Source organism: Patagioenas fasciata, chromosome Z (assembly GCF_037038585.1).
Source record: "Patagioenas fasciata isolate bPatFas1 chromosome Z, bPatFas1.hap1, whole genome shotgun sequence".
Taxonomy (NCBI): Eukaryota; Metazoa; Chordata; class Aves; order Columbiformes; family Columbidae; genus Patagioenas; species Patagioenas fasciata.
The window spans coordinates 38871053-38890655 of NC_092560.1; the positions used below are offsets into that span (position 1 = coordinate 38871053).

Genomic DNA, 19603 nt, shown 5'->3' on the forward strand with positions numbered 1-19603 from the left:
GTCATGACTAGTAAAGCAAGGACACTAGAAAATGCTAACAACGGCCCCTCAAAAATATAAAAAACAACAAAAAAAAGAACAGGTGAAAAAGTTCAGACAAAAACAACAGACAGCCCATTTAGAGATACTACAAACTGTTATGCTCCATGCCAAAGGTGATGGCACATACTGGGTGAAAAACAAATGTAGAAACACTGACCGGTACCAGCTATTAGGCAAGAACGCATTTTATAGCCGACTGAATTCTGACCCATCTCCAGAAAACAAGGGAGAAAGGCAGACTGAATTCAGGATTGTATTAATTATAAAGATCTCCGGGGGACATTAGAAAAATTCAGGGGCGACTGAAGTTTCCATTTCTAAATAGGTTGATTGATAAGAGACAAAAAAATGGTAACAAAAGAGAAGTTCAGAGAACCACAGTGTTGAAAAACTGGGAGTCTGAGGATAAGTCTTCATATCATCTTTATTCAGTAGTATATATTTCTGCAGGATTTACTCAAAACACAGCAAAGCTCTGACTGAAAAACATACAATCAATTTTTCTGTGATGTGAATATTCATTTGGTAGAAATGGGCTGAGGCAGAAATACCATCAGCCTTTGGAAACCCTATTACACAAGCCATTGTGGAAGCGCTATCTAGACAACCATAAAATTGTGGGTTTGTATGATGCAAAACACAGTCCTTCAAGAAGTGTCCACTAATCAAGTTCAAGAGCGTGAACTCATAATGAAGATATCAATGATTTACATGAAGAGGATTGTGAAGTAAATATTAGCTGCATGCTAACTTTGGCTTTAAAAATCTGGCAAGATCAAACAAGGTAACACAAAGTAGCCCAACTGTACAATAGCATAAAGAAAACATTACTTTATGGTTGGTGAAGATGAAGAACCATGTCACCTCCATACAGGGCATACAAGGTCTGTGACTCTGTAAACACAAACTGCTGCATACAGTTGGATTTCCTAGAAGGGACAGAATGCCATGGTCCCATACAACAGGAAGTTGGCAAAAGTTATGCTAATCCACAATACCCATCCAAGTACAGAAAAAGGTCCTGGCATAAGCTCTGTGAAATCTGAAATCAATACAGGAAATGAAGTTCAAGAGACCATCAATCCCTCCTACATTTTTGTAGATGAAAAGTCCCTTTGGATTAATGTTGACAATTACCTTTTTTTTTTTTTTTTATCTGCAGACAGCTATAAATTCATCCTGCCTTTTCTCCCAATTTTCCCATCATCCTCCTCCACCCTAACCTCAATATATGACAAATGTGAATGTGTAAAAAAATAATAGAGGAACCTTTTTGTCACACGTTCCAGGAGTTTCTACTTGCAAGTTTTAACACCTGAACTAGTTTGCAGTTTTTTAGATTGGTCAATGTTCTGTTATTTGCATTAGAGTGCACATTTGGACTGTGGTTCCAGGGCTACTTTTTGTCATTTTAACCACAAAGATGCAACTGTAGCCAATAGAGCAATAGGTTTTGATTACAGTCTTCCAACAACCTCTCAATGCCTAGGGAGTGATGGTGTCAAAAGTCTTGGGCGAAGGACTAAAGATCAGGAAATTCTGAGTCTCATACTTTTTAATATTCAAAGGTGCAACACAATAAGTTGACATCCTATATGACACACCACCTTCCCAATTCCTGTTCATCAGAAGCATGTCTGCTTGCTTGCTTGTAAGGATTCCGTACTGCAATACAGAAATTTGCAAGACAATTTTCCATGTATAATAATGGAATCATGCCATTCTCAGTCTGCTGGACACAGACTTGACCCCCAAAGTTTGCATTGTTTGGTTTTAATAAAAAACAAGGTGCAATCCATAATTCTTTTCCCAGAGTCACCTAAAGCACAAACATAAATAGAAACATAGGAAAGCAACGCTTACCACCAATCCACTAAAGCAATAATGGTATAAATGAACTGATTAAATTCTCTTGGAAACAAGTATTAATAATAATAATAAATCATTCATATAAAAGAATACAAGAAAAGGAAGAAGCTATTGAAGTACTCATCACTGTTTTAAACTCTTGTCCTTCCAATAATGCTATCCATGCTCTCACTGATTACAACAGGTGTGTAGGCTGGCCAATTGTGACTTGCCTTTGAAAACCTTACCAAAATTTGGTGACAAAACACGTGATTCAAACCAGCATCTCTGATCAGCCACAAGAACACACGGGCCATTTCGGTTGCTGCACTACAAAACTGAGACAGAAAACTTACCAGCATGAGCCTTGAGTATATGAGTTTTCAGGCGGCTATTATAAGAGGACTTGAATGGGCACAGTTTGCAACGGAACGGCTTATGGTGTCCGTGATGGGTCTGCATATGACGATCCAGACTTGGAAAGAGAAAGACAGAAAAAGGATATACAAAAAAGTAAATAATTTCAACTATTCCTTCAGTTTTGAGGCAAAACACTTAAGAGTAATAATAAACTAAATAAGAGGCAGACCAGGCTCAACTATCCTTTCTCATACTCTCTTAAAATTCAATAGGTCTGCTTACAGAATAAAGTAGAATCTAATCGGAGGAAAAGGAGCTGACACCAATTTTGTTATGCAGAAAGCAAGCCACTTAAATAAACTTATAGGGCAAGATAAGTACAATTCAAATTATACCTGATCCAGACTTGAAGGACCAGTTGAAGAAACAAGAACAGTAAAATTATCATAACAGAATTTTTCTCCTGGTCAACGTTGTTGTGAAAATATGCCCCTTTTTGTCCTGCTGATGATGGGAGAAAAAAACAAAACACAACAAAACAAAACTGGGTTTGAGCACCTCTACTGAGGAAGCCTTCTTTTGGTTACAGCAGCAAAGACAGACTAGAGATGCTGCTCTGGGGAGGATGCCAGCAGGCTACAGTTGATGAGTTCCAGGATTAAAAGGCAGCAGAGTTTCAGAAGCAACATTGTGGAAGATTCTGCATGAAGCTCAACAAGAGAAGAGGTGGCAAAGACCAGATTCTACTTTCCTCAGGAAAACTATAAGCTACTGACAGACTGAATACTGGGTGGTAAACGGAACCTGCACTCTCCACAGTTTCTTGTAACAGCTCAGTAAAGATTGGAAGGGAAAAACGGATGTTTTCCACATTTTCTAACTGGAGATCAAATTAATTCTATTTGAGTGACTCCTGCAGAGCTCTGCAGTCCCTACACAGTGGCTGAAAAGCATGAATTCACAGTCTCTATGTGGCAAGCAGGTAGTTTCAGCTCGGGTTGTAAATATTTCCAGTACAGCCTCTTCTTTGGACACATGCACGCTTTTTGATCTAGTCTTAGTTTGAGTCGTTTTATGCATGGTGACGGAACAACAACAGGGCAGACACCACATACTGAAGGAGTGGCAATTTGCCAAAACTACCCCCACCTGCCACCTTAATTCTAGATATATTTGAGGTTTGTTTCCTTTTATTTTTCCTAAATCATCCTGTTCATTTTTTTTTTTTTTTTAAACTGAATATCAACACGTAGATCAAGTGGTGGTTGTTCCAGCCCTCTCACACTACACAAGATTGTCACGGGATCTTTAGTCCCACACTGACAAGAGCCTGAGCCAGAAAATCCCTGTTTACAAGAGCTAACACTGAAATCTGTGTATTCAAACATCTGATGGCAGCAAAAAAATAAAAAATGAGCTTATGTCTCCTCTCAGGGCCATTTCATACAGACCCAATTTAATAGAAATCCAGAATGGAGTTCATGGCAAGATAAAATGTACAGCTTCTCCAACAAATGGGAAAAAGTCTCCTAAATGAATAACACATTGCACACTTGCAGTGAATACTTCATAGAACAAAATTTCTTTTAAAAAGCTGACAGAGAATGAGCTTTATTAACAATTAAAGTAAACTACCAAAGACGGATATAATACATATCAAGCTATTATAAATATATACCTCGAGGTATTCTACACAGTAATAAATAAAACTATATTCACAACCACGTATTTGGCCACAAAAGTCCTTCTGAAGGCAGGTTTCTAAGTTTTGGTCACATTTGAGAGAACAGTGGACTGTTTAAGTGTTCGATTTGGTTTCTTTCGCAGGCTTCATCTCCCAGGAGAGTGATTGCATTAGAAACAGAAATAAAAGATGAAACAGAGAACTTCAACAACAGCGACAACATCTATTACCAAGTTAGGTGATGATACCTGTAGTATTCTTCCCTGTCATACACCACTTTCTGACTTACCGTCCTTCTACTTGTAGGATACAATTTCATTCATTTCCTAGATAGGAAACAGAGTAACTCGATTCCAAACTCAACAGAAGTCTGATTTTGGAAGCAAACCAGTTAACTAGGCAACCAGCAAGTTGTCTAAACCATGTGAGGTAGGGGCATTCCCCACTGTCAGCCTTGCCAAAGCAGGGTGGGATACGCCCAGTAGTACCCATCCTTTCCCCAGTCCTGTTTTCAGTGTTGGCTGCTCAGTCTCATGGACCTTTTCAACAAGGCACAGGAAACTCTGTCATTAATTAGCAACACTGTGACACTAGCAGAAATCTCGCTTTTTAACATAAAGAGTTTTAAAAAGGCTTTTAATCATGCTTTTCCACATGCTTTTGATTGGAAAACAGTGAACATCTTCACCAAATTAAAAAGCTCTACCAACAGTGCTATGAACGCCTAAATCAAATGAGCGCCTGGATCTCTCTTTTGTTAAAGCAGTAAAAAAGCAGCTCTCTCTCCAGAAATTAGAGGAAACATGTACCTGTGACCCTGTCCAAGATGCCAGTGGAAAATATCCCACAAACTCAATTTTTGGGGGGCACACCATATGTAAATGATTACGATTAAATTATTTTTAAAACTACACAGCTTAAGGTAAAGTCAGCCTTAAGCAAACAAATCACAAGAAATGTGACTATTCATGATTACTATGTATGTTTCACATGCTACATCAAACAAGGAAACAGGCTGAAAGAGCCATTAGTATACCACACTGGTGTGAATTTGAAATATTTGTAGACTGAAATTGCATACCATAATTAAGAAAAAAATATAATTTTGATGTAAGTTTATGACAGTTATTTAACATCAGAAATGAAAACTCAGTCATCAAAGCATTGTAGTAATTATAAACAAGGTAGTTATATGCAGCAGAAGTTCCTTATATATGAAAGATTAACAAAGAAAATACTCTTCTCTCCTCTTCTTGGCTGGCAAGTCTCATGCATTTGACAAGGTTGCTTAAGTGGTGGCCTTCACTGTTTGCCTACTGGAGGAAGTCTTATTCTTTTGTTTACATGTTTTTCCCCTACATGATAAAAAGGACTTAAATAAATTCAAGCGGATATAAAGATGGGACCTTTTATAAATAGCCACTCATAACAGCCAAAGACTTTGCAGTATAATACCTAAATGCTGAGAAAAGTGTTGCTCAAGATCGAGTTGAGTGAGCTCTTCAGTGTCAAACCACAAAACAGTAGTGATAGTTGTGTTTCTTTTGAAAACAAAAATAAAAGCCACAACTTACTTGTGCCTGAAAGCAGAGACAAAGGAGCAATACTGGCAGCTGTACTTGTCTTCCCGGGTAAACATGGCCAGAGCCAAGTGACTCCTCTCGTGAGATCGCAGACCCTGCATAGACATCAAAACCCGGTCACACTGGCTGCAGTGGTAGCCCCCAGGCCTGGTTTCATCTTCCAAGGATGCTCCAGATTCAGCTTCTGTAAATTCCACAATGCCAGGGTCTTTGGTTCCCTCACAACCCTCCATCAAAGTTGTGTTTGAAGAATCTTCAGCTTCCTGCTAAAAAACACATACCCCCCCCAAAGCCATCAATTCTCTCTCCCTTCTGCCCCTCAGTCTTCCAGTGTGTTCATTATAATGCTTAGGTTTCCCACTGCATTTTTTGTCTAAATATATCCCTATGTGAACTCCACATCAATGGCTTTCTGGAAAAAGGGCCTAGTCTTGAGAGGGAAAAATGTAATTATATCTGACATATAAATGCATGCATATGTAAAAAAAAAAAAAAAAGAATCTCACTCCTTGATCTAATTTGTGTCAGATAATGCAAAAAGACAAGAGAGTGAATCAACTATCTTTTAGTTGCCTTGATATTAATCTTATAAACTTGATCAGATAAACATTAGTAAGGTATAGAGCAAGTTCATATTAGTTTATTTTGCTCTAGCTTATAGTGTACCTACTCTGCAGACTAAATCAGTAATCTAGTCTACAGTAGTCTTGTCCATCAGCATCAAATTCATAAGATGGTGCCCTAAGACCCTAGAGTCCTCTTTAAAAATAAAAAGCAAACAAAAAAGAATTTTTAAAATTCCCTTTCCTAACTTTCCTCGTTTCCCTTTCTAAACAGAGCATGCATTTTTGCAGCAACTTTAATAACCTATAAAAGCATTTCCATCACATTCTTTTGGCCACAGATTTCGTCTTTTGTTTCTTGCTGCAATATTTCTATTTACTCAAAATAATGCACTGACCCTACATAAACTTCACTTGAGAAGCAGGGAGAGTAGGAAATGGTCTGCTGGGAGGGAAGCCTCTGAATCGGTCAGTAGTACCTAGTAAGGTAAAGGAAGGTCAGTGGCAGGGCAACAAAAGCTCTCCCAAGCATCATGAGTTAGGCTACAAAGGACTTGGCTTCCTCAAAAGCAGATGATGTCATGAAAGCAACACCTTTAGTCAGGCATTGAGAACTATAGCAGGAGTCTTCGCCAAGAGCCTACTGCAGCACTGCTAGCTCCTGCAGCCTTGTTTTACTTTCACTACCCCTGTCGCTGTCCTGGGAACTGGACTGTGGAGCACGGCCTACCCTTGGAGATGTCCCAGAAGGCATTTCCTTTCACAGGGAGAAAGGAACAACACTTTTGCATCTGATCACCTGAACAGGACCACTGGCTGAGATGGCCATTGAATGATTTGTTTGGATCCAGTGTGCAAATTTAATATGGGAAGGTATATCACAAGCAACTTCACACATTTGCATGTGCACACATTCTCTTCTTAAAAAACAAACAAACAAACAAAACAAACAAACAAAAAAACACCACCAAGCAGCCCTTTCAGGGTTTAACTAAGCAGAAAAGTAGCCCAGATAGCTGAGAGAAAGCCTTCTGCTCATAAACCAAGTCTTTCGGTCATCAACGACATCAACTCCTCTGTGGCTGAGAAGAAATGAGAATTAAATAGTCTTCGTGCCCCTGGATCAAGAGTGGAAAAAAGTTAAAACATCTTAAAATAAACCAAATGCACTTCAGAAATTTAGTGTTAGATTAAAATATCATGCTGAACTGGAATATCCAGTTCAAAACCCATCCAACTACACAAGAACCCTCCATAGGTTTTCAATGAGCACTTTATTTTAAACAATGCAAGAAGTTGCAGTCACCTTTAGTCATCTTTTTCAAATTCTCACCTTTACTGTAGCTGACACAGAAGAGACATTCCCATACTGGACATGCTTGCGGAGGTGATTACAGATGGCTCGAAGTGTTGGATGGACTTCCACGCAAAATTTGCATTTGTAGCCAACCACCTTCCTCTCTTTAAGTTTTGAAACATCTTCCAAGTGTCCAAAAGCCTGTTTGAGTACACAAGCATAAATCACTGAAGTATGCATTGTTATCTCATTTTCAAGAACACAGACCAGATTTTATACCTGAAGGGAAATTATGCTTGATGTACACATGTCCTGTTTTGCAGAACTGCAAGGTCAATTTTTGTTGACATCTCTTAATGCCTCCAGAATAAGTGGACAAGGCATCTGTGACAAGACAAAAGTTCAGTTTCTGCAGAACAGTGGTCCTCCAGAAGACCATTCATTTTGGCCTGAAACTATGCTCTTTCATGGCACCACAACTTCCCCAACAGCTGTGTGCAGCTTGTCCACAGCAAGTATATTTCAAACTGAAGCAGAAGGAAGGGGGTAAGCAGACAAGAAAACACAAAGTTTGGTTTTGTGCTTATGAGGCACTTGCCCAAAGCTTCAGTCACAGATAGATTCATGTAATGTAAATATTGAGTGCTTAATGAGAGAAAGTACTGAGAGAAAGACAGGTTGACAACGAAACTGATTTGTTATTCAGAGTTATATTGAAGAGGGGGTATGGGACATTTCCTAAAGAATCTGCAATAAAGTACATAGCAGCCTTGCCACAAAAGAACAAGTAACTGTGAGACACAGCTAGCCTTCCAGTAAGGTGGGAGGAAGGAAAGAAGACAAAATACTGAAGGAAGAAGTAAGAAGAAACAGGGCTTCCTACAGAACCTAACAATGGGTGGAGGATGGATGACAAAATTAAAACGAAATGTAGAATTGACTTATGGAGCTTACTGACACGCTGAGTCATTGATTAGCCTGTGATCATTTGACCGTCAAAGAGAACATGCAAGTGGGCATTAGTAATAGGCAGCCTCTTGGGGTACAGAAAGAAAGGTAGTGTTTTTGCTTCTCTCCCCTGGCAGGGAGCAGGGAGCAAGGAAAGAGACCAGACACACAAATCCTTACCCTCTCCTGTTTGAAATCTGCAAAAGCACCATCTGCGTATTTCTGCTTGCTCAAAAGCTGCTTTCTCCTCTCCTGACGTTTGGCACGCTTCTGGAATTCCTCGTTGTGGCCATTCAAGTGTGCAGTCAGCTCTGCCGTGCTATGCAACTTCATATCACAGTGCTTACACTGGTAGACAGGGTTCTGAGAGCGCGTGCCACTTCCCAGTATGGCAAAGTCCCTCTTCAAATCCTTGCTGTGGTGGTCAGTGTAATGCATGCACAGCAGCTCTGCTGTGCTGAAAGACAGTTTGAAACATTTTATGCACCTGAAGGGAAGCCACTCAATTTCCTGAGCCTCAGTTTCCACCTCAGGCTTTTCAAAGTCATTCCTCTCCTCAGCTGGAGCTGGCTTTTCATGCTCATCGGCATACACAGCCGTGAAGTAACCCCCCAGCTTGCTCGCATGCTGCTTCTTAGGGAAAACACCAGGGTGACGCTTCATGTAGTGGGACACAATACCCTTTTTGCTGAAGGACTGGAAGGAACAAAGCGAGCACTTCTTCTTCTCTACAGCCCTCCTCAACTCCTCACTTAACTGAGGAGTATCATCCTTAGGAGGTGATGGAATGATCACTTTATTGGGTTTGTCGCTTACTGTCCTGGAGGCTGCTAAGCAGTGAGTGTAGTAAGCATCAATGTCATGTCTTTTCTGGTAGTGTGCCGCAAGCCCTTTACGGATAGGGTTGGTGTAAGAACACAAAGCGCATTTGAAGAGGTTGTTCTTGCCCTCTGGCTGTGCCCGGACGTTGTTATGTTTGATGCGGTAGTGCCTAGCTATCCCCTTCCGTGTGGAGCAGAAGTATTTGCAGAGCTGACACCGGAAAACTGTGTGAGACACTAAATGAGAACTGGAGAAATGAGGTGCTGGCACAGAGAGTTCTCCAACATCCTCCGCAGCAATTTCTGGAGAGGCCTTGATTTCCGTCACCATGTCTGGCTCCACTGAAGCAGACACCTTCGGTGGTGACTGGGCAAAAACATCAAATTCAGGCTGATTGTGGTATTTCTCATAGTGAATTTTCAACTTCTCAAGCGTTCCATGGGTGTAAGGGCAGAGTTTGCACCGATAAGCACCAAAGCCTTGCTTGAAAATCCTACTTGTCTCTTCTACGTCATTCTGAGCAATATCATTTGACTGTTCCACATCATGCACAAAGTCCTCAGCAGTGACCTTTACTGATGGGTGCCGTTTCTGGTAGTGTGTGAGAACACCATGAATACGTGTATTAATGTATGGGCAATGTCTGCACTTGTATACAGCCCCTGGGTTAATGTCTATATCCTGGGCAAAGTCTGCAGCTTTCACTTTCATGCCAGGATGCTTCTTGCCATAATGTGTCAGAAGACCATGTAAGTTGTTGTACTCAGACTGGCAAACTGTACACTGATATGGAGTGGAAGAGATAGCAGGGTTTGCAGAAGCCAGCTGGACAGTTTTTTCCTGGGAAAGGCTGGGATCCTCTGCACACTCTGCATCCTGATCCAGCTGTGATGTTGTTATCTGGTCTTCAGAATCCATCCTGGCCGCAGCTTCATCAACCTGTGGGATGGATTTCTCAGCAGCATCTCTCTCCTTAATGATATCTAACAACACAGATTCATCTCCATTCATGGCCCAAGGGTGAAATGCTTGGTAGTGATTAGTAATATCCCAAATGGAAGATGCTTCAAAAATGCAGTCTCTGCATTTATAGCTCTTCATCTCTGTTGGCATCACTAGAGCAGGAGGGGAAGGATCAGGACCCGCCCAGAGTTTAGTTGCCATATATGTGTAGTCAACATAATGTTCAGGATGTCTCCTTTGGTAATGCACAAGTAAACCACTTGGCTCAGTGTGTGAATAAATGCACCATTCACAGTGATAACCAGCTTCTATCAAGCCATCCAAAAATGCCCATCTCAGAATGGATGTGACCGTTGCCTTCAGACTTGGGTGATCTTTCTTAATATGCTTCCTCAATGCATAGAAGTAAGGTGATGTGTAGCTACACTGCCTGCATTTAAGGGCTCTCAGCTTTGACTTGTCCCGTTCAGTGCTGGAGGTGTGAGCAGGTAAGCTGCCAGTTGATTTCTTCTGGCTGCGATCGCAAAGGCTTCTAATGGTGGCTGTATGCTGCCTAATCACATCTGCGTTAGCTTTGAAGTCACGATGCTTCTTTTGGTAATGAATAAGCACGCCTTTCACGGTCCGATTTCCATAATCACAGTGTTGGCAAAAGAACATTTCATTCTCAGGAGGATTCACAGAGGTCTCAGATCCACCCCGGCTCAACTGCTGCATTGATACTGGTGGCCTCTGAATACCAGGTGACAACTCACCAGCCCTCACCATTGCTGCAGTGGGGGGTGCCTGTCTGATATATTTGGCAGTGACCTTTATCTCTGGGTGCCTTTTCTGGTAGTGGACAAGCACTCCCACAACTGAGCGGTTGCTGTATGAACAGTGTTTGCAATAATAGAGTTCAGAAGCAAGGTCTGGGGGTGGTGGTGGGGGAGGTGGAGGTTGAGAAGCCAAGTTGGACAATTTTGGGGAGACAGGCATCCCCAACTCAAAAGACATCTGAGCCAGGGCAGAGCCCCTGTCAACAGAGACTACACGCATAGTCTTCTGAATTCTGAAATATGATGCTTTTTCTTCGGGGTGCTTTTTCTGATAATGCACCAGGACTGAATGCATGTTAGGGCTCGCAAATGAACACACGTCACAGTCATAAACAACCACACTATTGACTGAAGGTTCCTTCTGATTTTCACATTCAGGACTAAAACTCTTGGTGGCACTTTTGTTAAAACCAGCTGGCACACCAGCCCCGCGAGCCATGGGGGTGGATGTTGCCATAGTTTTTGGAGCAGAATTCAAGATCTCTCTCAGTGTCTGAGACTCTGTGTTTAGCCCTTCTTGCTGCTCAACAACGTAGCTTGAAAATATCATTGCATTGTTAATTTTCACTGTGGGATGCATTCTTTGGTAATGTGGCATGAGGCTTCTAACATTTGGGCTTGTATAAGAGCAGAAGCGGCAGCGGTAAATCAGATCGGAATGATCAAAGTTCAGTACATTCATAGCTTCAGGATGATGCTCTCCATAATGCTGCTGCAGGTCCTCAAAGTTTGTGTAGTCAATGTAGCATTCAAGACACCGGTACACTGCACTGTGATCATTTGGATCCAGGATATACCTAAAGCTGAATTTAATATAGGGATGCATTCGCTGGTAGTGGGTGCTAACACTCCTGGCAGATTTGTTGCTGAAATCACAGTGTTTACAATAGTAAAGCCTGCCTGAGTCATTAAACTCTGAATTCTCATTGTTCTGATCAGTGCCATACATGTTTGACTGGCTGCCCAGAACAGAGGCATTAGGGCTCTGGTGGTCCTTCATGCTCACAGAAGAATAATAGTCTTCCTCATCTTCAGATAAAGTGAGCTCAATCTCTGCTCCATTGGAGGAATTGTAGTCATGCTGCATGCTTCTGAAGTTTGTTTCCTTCTGTGAATCACTAGCCTCTCTGCCCCACATTTGCTGGGGTGCATAAGAACTGGAAACCTCTATCATTGGTTCTGTTTGCTCCTCTTCTCTGTCTAACTCTACTTCTATCTCCACCTCATTGTCCTCCTCTTCTTCCTCATCATCCTCTACATTAATCACAGCATCTTCTTGCTGTTTGTTTTGGTTGATTTTGCTCTGCAGGTTGCTCGCTATTTCATCAATTCTAGTTCTTTTTTTCACCGGAGAGAGATCTAAGGGGAAGTCATTAGACGCCTTCCGAGGGGCCTTCGCAATAAAGTTATTTTTAGATGAGAGCCCAAGAATGGAGGTCTGGCTCTTCTTCACTGTGCTGGCAGAGGGGTGAGCATCTGACTCACTCTCTTGTGGTGCATTTGATGGTGGTCCATCATATTTTGGCAAGTTGTCACAGAATGAATGCTTGTGCTGCTGATGAACTCTGAGGCCTTTCAAAGTTGTGGTGGAATAGTTGCACATCGTGCACTTGTAGGGATGCTGTGAATGGGGCTGGGGTGACTGTTGCTGTTGCTGCTGAGGCTGCACTGGTTCCATCATCCCACCTGACTTCCTGCCATTTATATTTCCACTCTCATAAGACACTGTGCTGTCATTCAAAGAAGATGCGATGCTTTCAGTCTGAGAGTTCATAGTGTCCCATTCTGATGCTGTTCCTGTGTGACATTGCTTGTGGGCACCAAGCTTTAATGAACTCTTGCAGGTGAAAGGGCATTCATCACACTTGTACACAGCGGTCTTCCCAGACAGGTGGATGTTCTCAATGTGACGGGAAATGCTTCGGCGGTGCATCGTCAGGAAAGGGCAAAAAGGACACTGGAACCTGTTCATATATCTTCTAAAGGGAATCCCCTTTGTTTCCAATAGTTTGTTGCCATCAGATCCCATCAGCTGCTCTGCAGACATTCCTGAGGTCTGGTGATCCATGGAGTTCAAGCCATTCTCGCTGTCCATTTCATTTAGCTCTTCATCCGAGCTGGAGTCATTTAGCATACTGCTTGTTTCCAGGTCAGCAGAAGAATTCGTCATATCAGCAATTCCATAGCGGGATCTGTCAGACAAATTAACCATGCCTGAGTTATGAGGTGACTTAGGCTTCATTTGAGGGTAAGACACAGAAGAAAACTTGGAAGATGTAGAAGAGTTGGGCCTGATAAGAGAATTGCTCATAGAGCTCCTGAAGTTTGAGACATTAGCATTTGACATCTCACGTCCTGTTGTATTCATGGAGATATAATTAGAGTTTGGAGACGTATTCTGGGCACTCTTACTCTGTACATCAGGTGCACCAGTTCCATCTTGCTGCTGCCTCAGGCTTGACAGTATTTTTACCATACTGCGGTGCTTCTTCATCATGTGGTCACACCAGCGCTCCCTTCGAGGTGTCTGGTAGCTGCACCATTCACAGCAAAAGTTGCCCCTAGACTTTGTGAGAGGCTTAACCATGGATTCCAAAATGCTCCGCTCCACCACCTCAGCAGGCAGCTCCTTGCATGGTTCCTGCACTGGCACAGAAGCAGATGCTGATTCAGACATAGCAGCAGCAGTAGCAGCTGGAGGAGTTGAACTTTCTTTCAGGTTGTTCTTGTGATACATTTTCTGGTGCTTAATAATCCTTGCACGCCTGGGTGACTTGTAGGTGCAGAACTGGCAACTGAAAACTTTGCCAAACCCTTCATGCATCATGATGTTGTAACTTAGGGAACTAGCAGCTGGTGGGCCCACTGAGCTTCCCCCAGCCTGTGCTCCATGAACCTTGCGTGTGTGCTCTATGAGGAGGTTTTTAGAACGGAAGTAGCGCACACAGAACTTGCACTGGAAAAACTTGTTGGCTGGTTTAGGATTTGGAGCCATGTGCTGACCATAGAAAGTCTGGCTCTGGCTATAGTAACTTCCAGTCCCCATCTGACTTGTTGCATTTTGCCCTAAAATGAGAATTAAGGTGTATATGTAAATAAATTAAATCAAATAAAGAGGCTTTTTCTCCAACCACCCGGTATGCATAAGAATGCAACCACATCCTGAATATATAATAATCACACCAGGAATCCCTTACTTGCTTATGGTGAGATCTAGATATCTGACAGTGGTCAGAAAAATGGCTATTATGCATAGTGTCTACATATACGTGACTGTGGTGTACAGTTTGGGATAGACAATTTCCAAAATAATCTTCTTGGGGAAAAAAGAAAGCTAGTACACTAGGAAAGTTGAAAATTTTGAGGTGGTTCATGGTAGCGAAGAACAACCATGAAAATTTGAAAATCAAAAAGCAATATGAAGAAATACATGAAAAGCAGCTGGGAAATAAAATCATCCTCCATGTTTGCATTTACAGAAAAAGCTGTGGTCAGAATCAATATGGCTGAAGCCAGACATCTGCTTTGTTGACATAGCAATAAAGAGAATGCAAGTTTTTAAAATCACATTAAAAGTACAAACTAAAACACGCTGAAATAAGCCACATGTAAAATAGAGAGTTAAGAGCTGAGTTCAATCTTAGAGTTGGGATTTACCTGCTATTTCATCTGCAATTGTAAATTCATCCTTTACAGAAGAAAACTCAACCTCAGTCTGGTTGCTAGCATTCATGGAACCAGACCTTGGCTGGCTAGGACTTTCCTCAGAGACATCAGCTGGCTGCAGAAAAGCAGTGTGAACATCTTGAATGTGAGCTTTAAGATCTTCATAAGATGGAGCTCGAAAATCACAGCCATCACACTGCAGCACCTCCATGGTTCAAGAATGATCGTTTACATTAGAAAATCCTGCAAGAAAACAGGGGAAGAAGAGGAGATATGTTTCACAGCAATGCCATTGTAGCAAATCCTGAAAAGAGGCAATATCAGGTTTATGATGAGTTAATAATTTCCACAGGTTCCACAAATACTGCAGTGTAAAACTCAATCTTTGCTTACCATACTGAAAGGCATCTATTCAGATTCACAAAAAATCTAGGTAGCTCACAAGTTGCTGACTCAATACTACTAACAGTCAACTTTCTGACAAGTATTGATTGAATGGACTTTGTCCTCTTGGCACTTCCATTGCACAGGATAAGGCTGTTGTTCCGAAGTTTGTCTTCTTCAAAGACCACAACCCATATGCTAGAGAAACAGTATATTACTCCCAGTCATGCACTGAAATTTACAACCAGAAGACAGCAGCTTCTGCCCTTACGAGACCCACTCTAACATTCTTGGAAGCTGCCAAATCCTGCTTGTTTCACTACCATAGATCAGGAAGAAATCTGCCTTTCTTCTTAACATCCTATCAGTCTTGACGCTGTTGGAAAACCTAGACATAACTGCAAGATGAGATGCAGCTGCATGAACCCAAGGTAGAATGCTTCGCTCTGCCCTACTTCCAACAAGCTTTCTATGGGCATTTCCATTATTTCTTAGAATGTTTACAGTTTCATTTTAGCCTGTTCTGGGGACACGACCTTTGTGCACTAGTCTGGAGAATGGAAAGGGCTGGAGGAAAAGAGGGACCACAATGGGAATAGGGATACTGCAAAAGCACAATGGAAACAGTAGTTAAAAAAGACTTGTGGCTTCCTTGATTTATTCAAAAGCTCTTGAAGTATAAAACAAAATAAGATATGGTAACATGAAGCATGGTGGTTCAGCTTGTGACCAATTAATCCTGCAACAGAGTTGTATGTTCCTGCACTGCCATGAAGGAAAGGACACACAAAGCACAATCAAGACAAAAGCCTTAGACCTGCCTACCCTGTGCAGTACTTAGGCACAAGAGCAACCTTCCTATGTTAATAGAGGAATTACTTCTTTAAGCTTCCATGTGCTGCACTGGAAAAGGATAATAAATTGGGTGTTTCAGAGGTCCTAGACACAAGGGCAGCCCAACGCACTGAAAATTCCATGTGTTTATTGTATGTAGAGTATGAAGCTACTTCCACAGAGCAGAGAAAGCTCCAAAACATTAGGGTGCAGAAACAAGAGATGGTACTGCATCAGGATTTTATAAGAAAGAATGCTTCTTTTGATAGCTTGCTAAAATAAACTTCTAGCAAGTTCAATTCTGGACAGTATGAGCAGGCTCTCCCCATATTTACCTACATTACTTTGCAGGCTGCACTGTCTCCTTTCTTTCTCCTCATTCCCACCACCAATAAAGAAAATGAAGGCTGCACCAGCTTCTTTTCAGCTAACAAAGTTAAAATAATCGAGGTACTCAAGCTTTTATGTGCAAGCACCAGACCAAATTGTGTGGAAGAGGTTGCTATCTGCTTTGGATCAAATTACAGCAGCGAGAGAAGCCCCACCCCGCGTCTCCTTTAGCACAGTCCATTAGACCTGAAAACGAATTTTTCCATGGAGCAGACGACTCCTGCATTTAGAGCACTTCACAGAAAAGCAGATCATCCAGTTTTCACTACCCATCCCCCAAGCTTAGTTCTTTCATCTCAGCCAAACAAGCCACAGCTCTGCTGAATGTGTTTATCACACTTTCAAGAGATATGAGCCCCTGCGTCACTGAAGCTTTAAGACTCACTAAGCTGCCCTAGTCCTCTGAGCTTTGGGAGCAGCCATTTTAACTCAGACAACTATTGCACTCAGGCTCCGAGCTTCTTGCCTGTGCACAACATGGCCTCACTTAGCTGCATCTCAAGCACACCAGGCTTTTTCTTTTCTTCCCCCTTTTTTCCTCTTCCTCTCCTCCTCCTTGGGTGACACTTGAAAAATCAGCATCCCCAGAACGTTATCTCCCCTTCTTCTGCACGACTTGCCCCACAAGTCATGTAGCTGCTGTCCCTCTGCACTGCCCAAGCAGCACCTTCCCCCTCTGAGCAGATCGTCTGCAAACATCTCTGAGGCTTGGTTCCCGTGTCCCACTGATGACAAATGTGACAGTTCAGTCCAGAAACAAAGCATTACAGTATCAAAACACTGGTCCAAGCTGTCCTACAGGCAAAGGCAACACACAGCTGAGCCTCCCAGCAGTAGAGGGGGGCTGGCAGGCTGGGGGACTCCAGCCTGCCGTGTCCCTGGGGAGCCCTCCAGCTTGGTGCAGAAGACACACAACCCCACTCCCCTGCCAGATTCCAAAGTCTAATGACCTTTGTTAATCACCAGCCAGCCTGTCTGCATCAGCAAACCCTGCCAGCAGACACACCCTTCACACAAAGGCTGTAGCTATGCCTTTTAAGAGAGGTTCTCTCAAAGCTCCATTGTGTAGAACAGAGGAAAAACAACACAGACACACATCGCGCTCTTCCCCCTCAGGCTCCTCCCTGCGCCCCCCCGCCCCAACTTCAGACCCTTTAGAAACATCACCGCAAAACCTTTTCAGCTCTTTTTTGGAAACTTCACGCCAGCTTACAAAATAGGTCACTAGAAGAGAGTGCAAACCTGAGCTTCTGGATCAAGATAATCCTGGCAGCTTCAGGAAGTAAAAACCACCAACAACCGCATCTCTAGCAGTCACAATACACTGATGGTTGGAGAGGGTATCCTCAAGAACACTGGTTGCTGTCTAGACAGTCTTAAACCAGCAGTATGTTTCTGCTACAAATCAGAAGGAAGAGTTTAAGAGATCATGAACAGCTGCTGATTACAAAAACTGATGGAGACTTTCTAATGGGTTCCAGCTTAAATCTCAGGAGGGTCTATATCACAAAGGCAGCACCAAGTCAGAAAAGAGGTTAATCTTGCTACAGCTATGAGGAACAAATAGCAGTTGCAGCTGAAAGAACTTGAATTGGACGTTTTCACCATGCATCACACTGAAAGCAGGATGAAGCATTTTGTAAGGAATTCAGCTCTGCCATTTCCACATTTTTCTTTAAAATTCAGGCATTGCACAAAGGGTGAAGAAAAACAAACTGCTAGTTTGAACTCATATGTCAAAAGAAACTGAAACACAATGTGTGTCTTTCTCTCTTTTGTCAGCATGGGATATGGAATTGAGATCCACCTACCCACCAGCAAAGAACATTTTCAAGTGCAGATGTTAATACACTGGCAAGACACACACCCCAAGCAAAGGAGACGAAGTAAGATTTGCACAAGATTTCCATCATGACTATTTAAGGCAACACATTCCATAATCCTTTAAATTTTTGAATAACATAATAAGAAAATTTAGAAGGGAATGGAGGTGGAGTAAGGGAAGAGTTACCAAATCCACTAACTCAAAAGGAGAACAGGAAGTGTGGAAAAAAAGCTCAAAACAACCAGACACAACCACCATGAAACAAATCCATAAATCCCACAAGCCCTCCAACATACAACCAGTCTCTTGAGACCACATTACCCACAGATAATGTGACTTCTAAAATAGTCTTATTAATGCGATGCTAACCTCGCCAAACAGATTATTAAAATGCCATTGTCTGACTAATTTACATTTACAACCTCTTATTAAAATATATGGGTTTAATGCTTGATACGGAGAAGTGGTATTCTCATTTTTCTTATGAGCAGAAAGCTTCCAAAACGTTTGGCAAAAGGGATTCTCAAAGCCACAGTTTTAAAGACCCAAGGTGAAGTCTCCAGTTGTCTTCAGCATCCTCCTGTACACTCATAAATGCATGAGAAGATCAGCGACATCAGTTGCATTAAATTTCTAGGTTTTTAAAAACCCAACCCAAAAGGTAATTGTGCTTGTTGAACAACAGTCATGACAGAATCTGGCAGCCGTCAAAGTAGTACAAATCATTAAGTTTGGTTTTAAAGGTTCAAACTACAAAATTAATTGTGAAGCCCAAGGCACTGACCTCAAAATTGAGTTTCTGTGGTTTGACTACCCATACGTTGTATTTTGAGAGTGAGTCAGCAGAGCTTCTAGAAGTTAAGAATATGTATATGCACAACCACAACTGAAAAGGTCAGTCAGACCACACACACTGTGTGAACTTCCAGCTCAGTATTATTATTAGAGTAACTTAGCATGTCAAACAAAGGAATCTCCAGTTCTCCAAGCCTTCCTCCAGTCAGATGATCAGAGGCATCTTCATCCCTACCTCATACATGCAGGTTACACACACAGCTTTCATTTTACTCTGTGCTAAGGTGGAGCTGAATGAAATTTCTTCACAGAAAGGGTTACCACGTTACTGGAACAGGCTGACATCCCTGGAGGTATTTAAAGGAGGTGTAGATGTGGCACTAAAGGACCTAGTTTAGAGGTGGACTTGCCAGTGCTAGGTTAATGGTTGGACTTGATGATCTTAAAGTTTTCTTGCAACCTAAATGATTCTATGATGTTACACACCCCATCACACGAGCAGAAACACTGCCAAACAAGCCCCTCTCAACTGGACACAAAGTCTCCCTGGAGATGCAGTGTGTCAGGGCCTCACTCCTCCTGAATAGCCCGCCTGGGGCTCCTCCCCAGGCCAGGACCCCATTTCCCCCCTGGCACCATCAGTCCCCACCTCAGCATTGCCTCAGCAAGGCCCGACTCCAGCTCTACAGAGCCATGCCCTGAGCCCCACAGAATCAGGCCCACGCCCAGTCATACCCCACGGAGGTTCCCAGTGCCTGTGGCTGAGGCTGCCCCTGGGCCT

At 42.3% G+C, this 19603-nt stretch overlaps 1 protein-coding gene across 7 annotated transcripts in view; it reads right to left on the minus strand.

Annotated features, from left to right (window-relative positions):
- Nucleotides 1–19603, minus strand: part of ZNF462 (zinc finger protein 462) — a 97085-nt gene that overhangs the window by 39461 nt on the left and 38021 nt on the right. For 5 of the 7 annotated variants that reach the window (XM_065860219.2, XM_071802574.1, XM_065860218.2 and 2 more), the window contains exons 2-6: nucleotides 14586–14837; nucleotides 8506–13994; nucleotides 7414–7578; nucleotides 5509–5783; nucleotides 2247–2365 (exon numbers count right to left, since the gene is read on the minus strand). In XM_065860219.2, coding sequence (XP_065716291.1) covers nucleotides 2247–2365; nucleotides 5509–5783; nucleotides 7414–7578; nucleotides 8506–13994; nucleotides 14586–14805 — 6268 coding nt within the window. In that variant the 5' untranslated portion in view covers nucleotides 14806–14837. The remainder of the gene's footprint in view (nucleotides 1–2246; nucleotides 2366–5508; nucleotides 5784–7413; nucleotides 7579–8505; nucleotides 13995–14585; nucleotides 14838–19603) is intronic. The other 2 variants (XM_071802573.1, XM_065860222.2) reach the window with 2 other exon arrangements.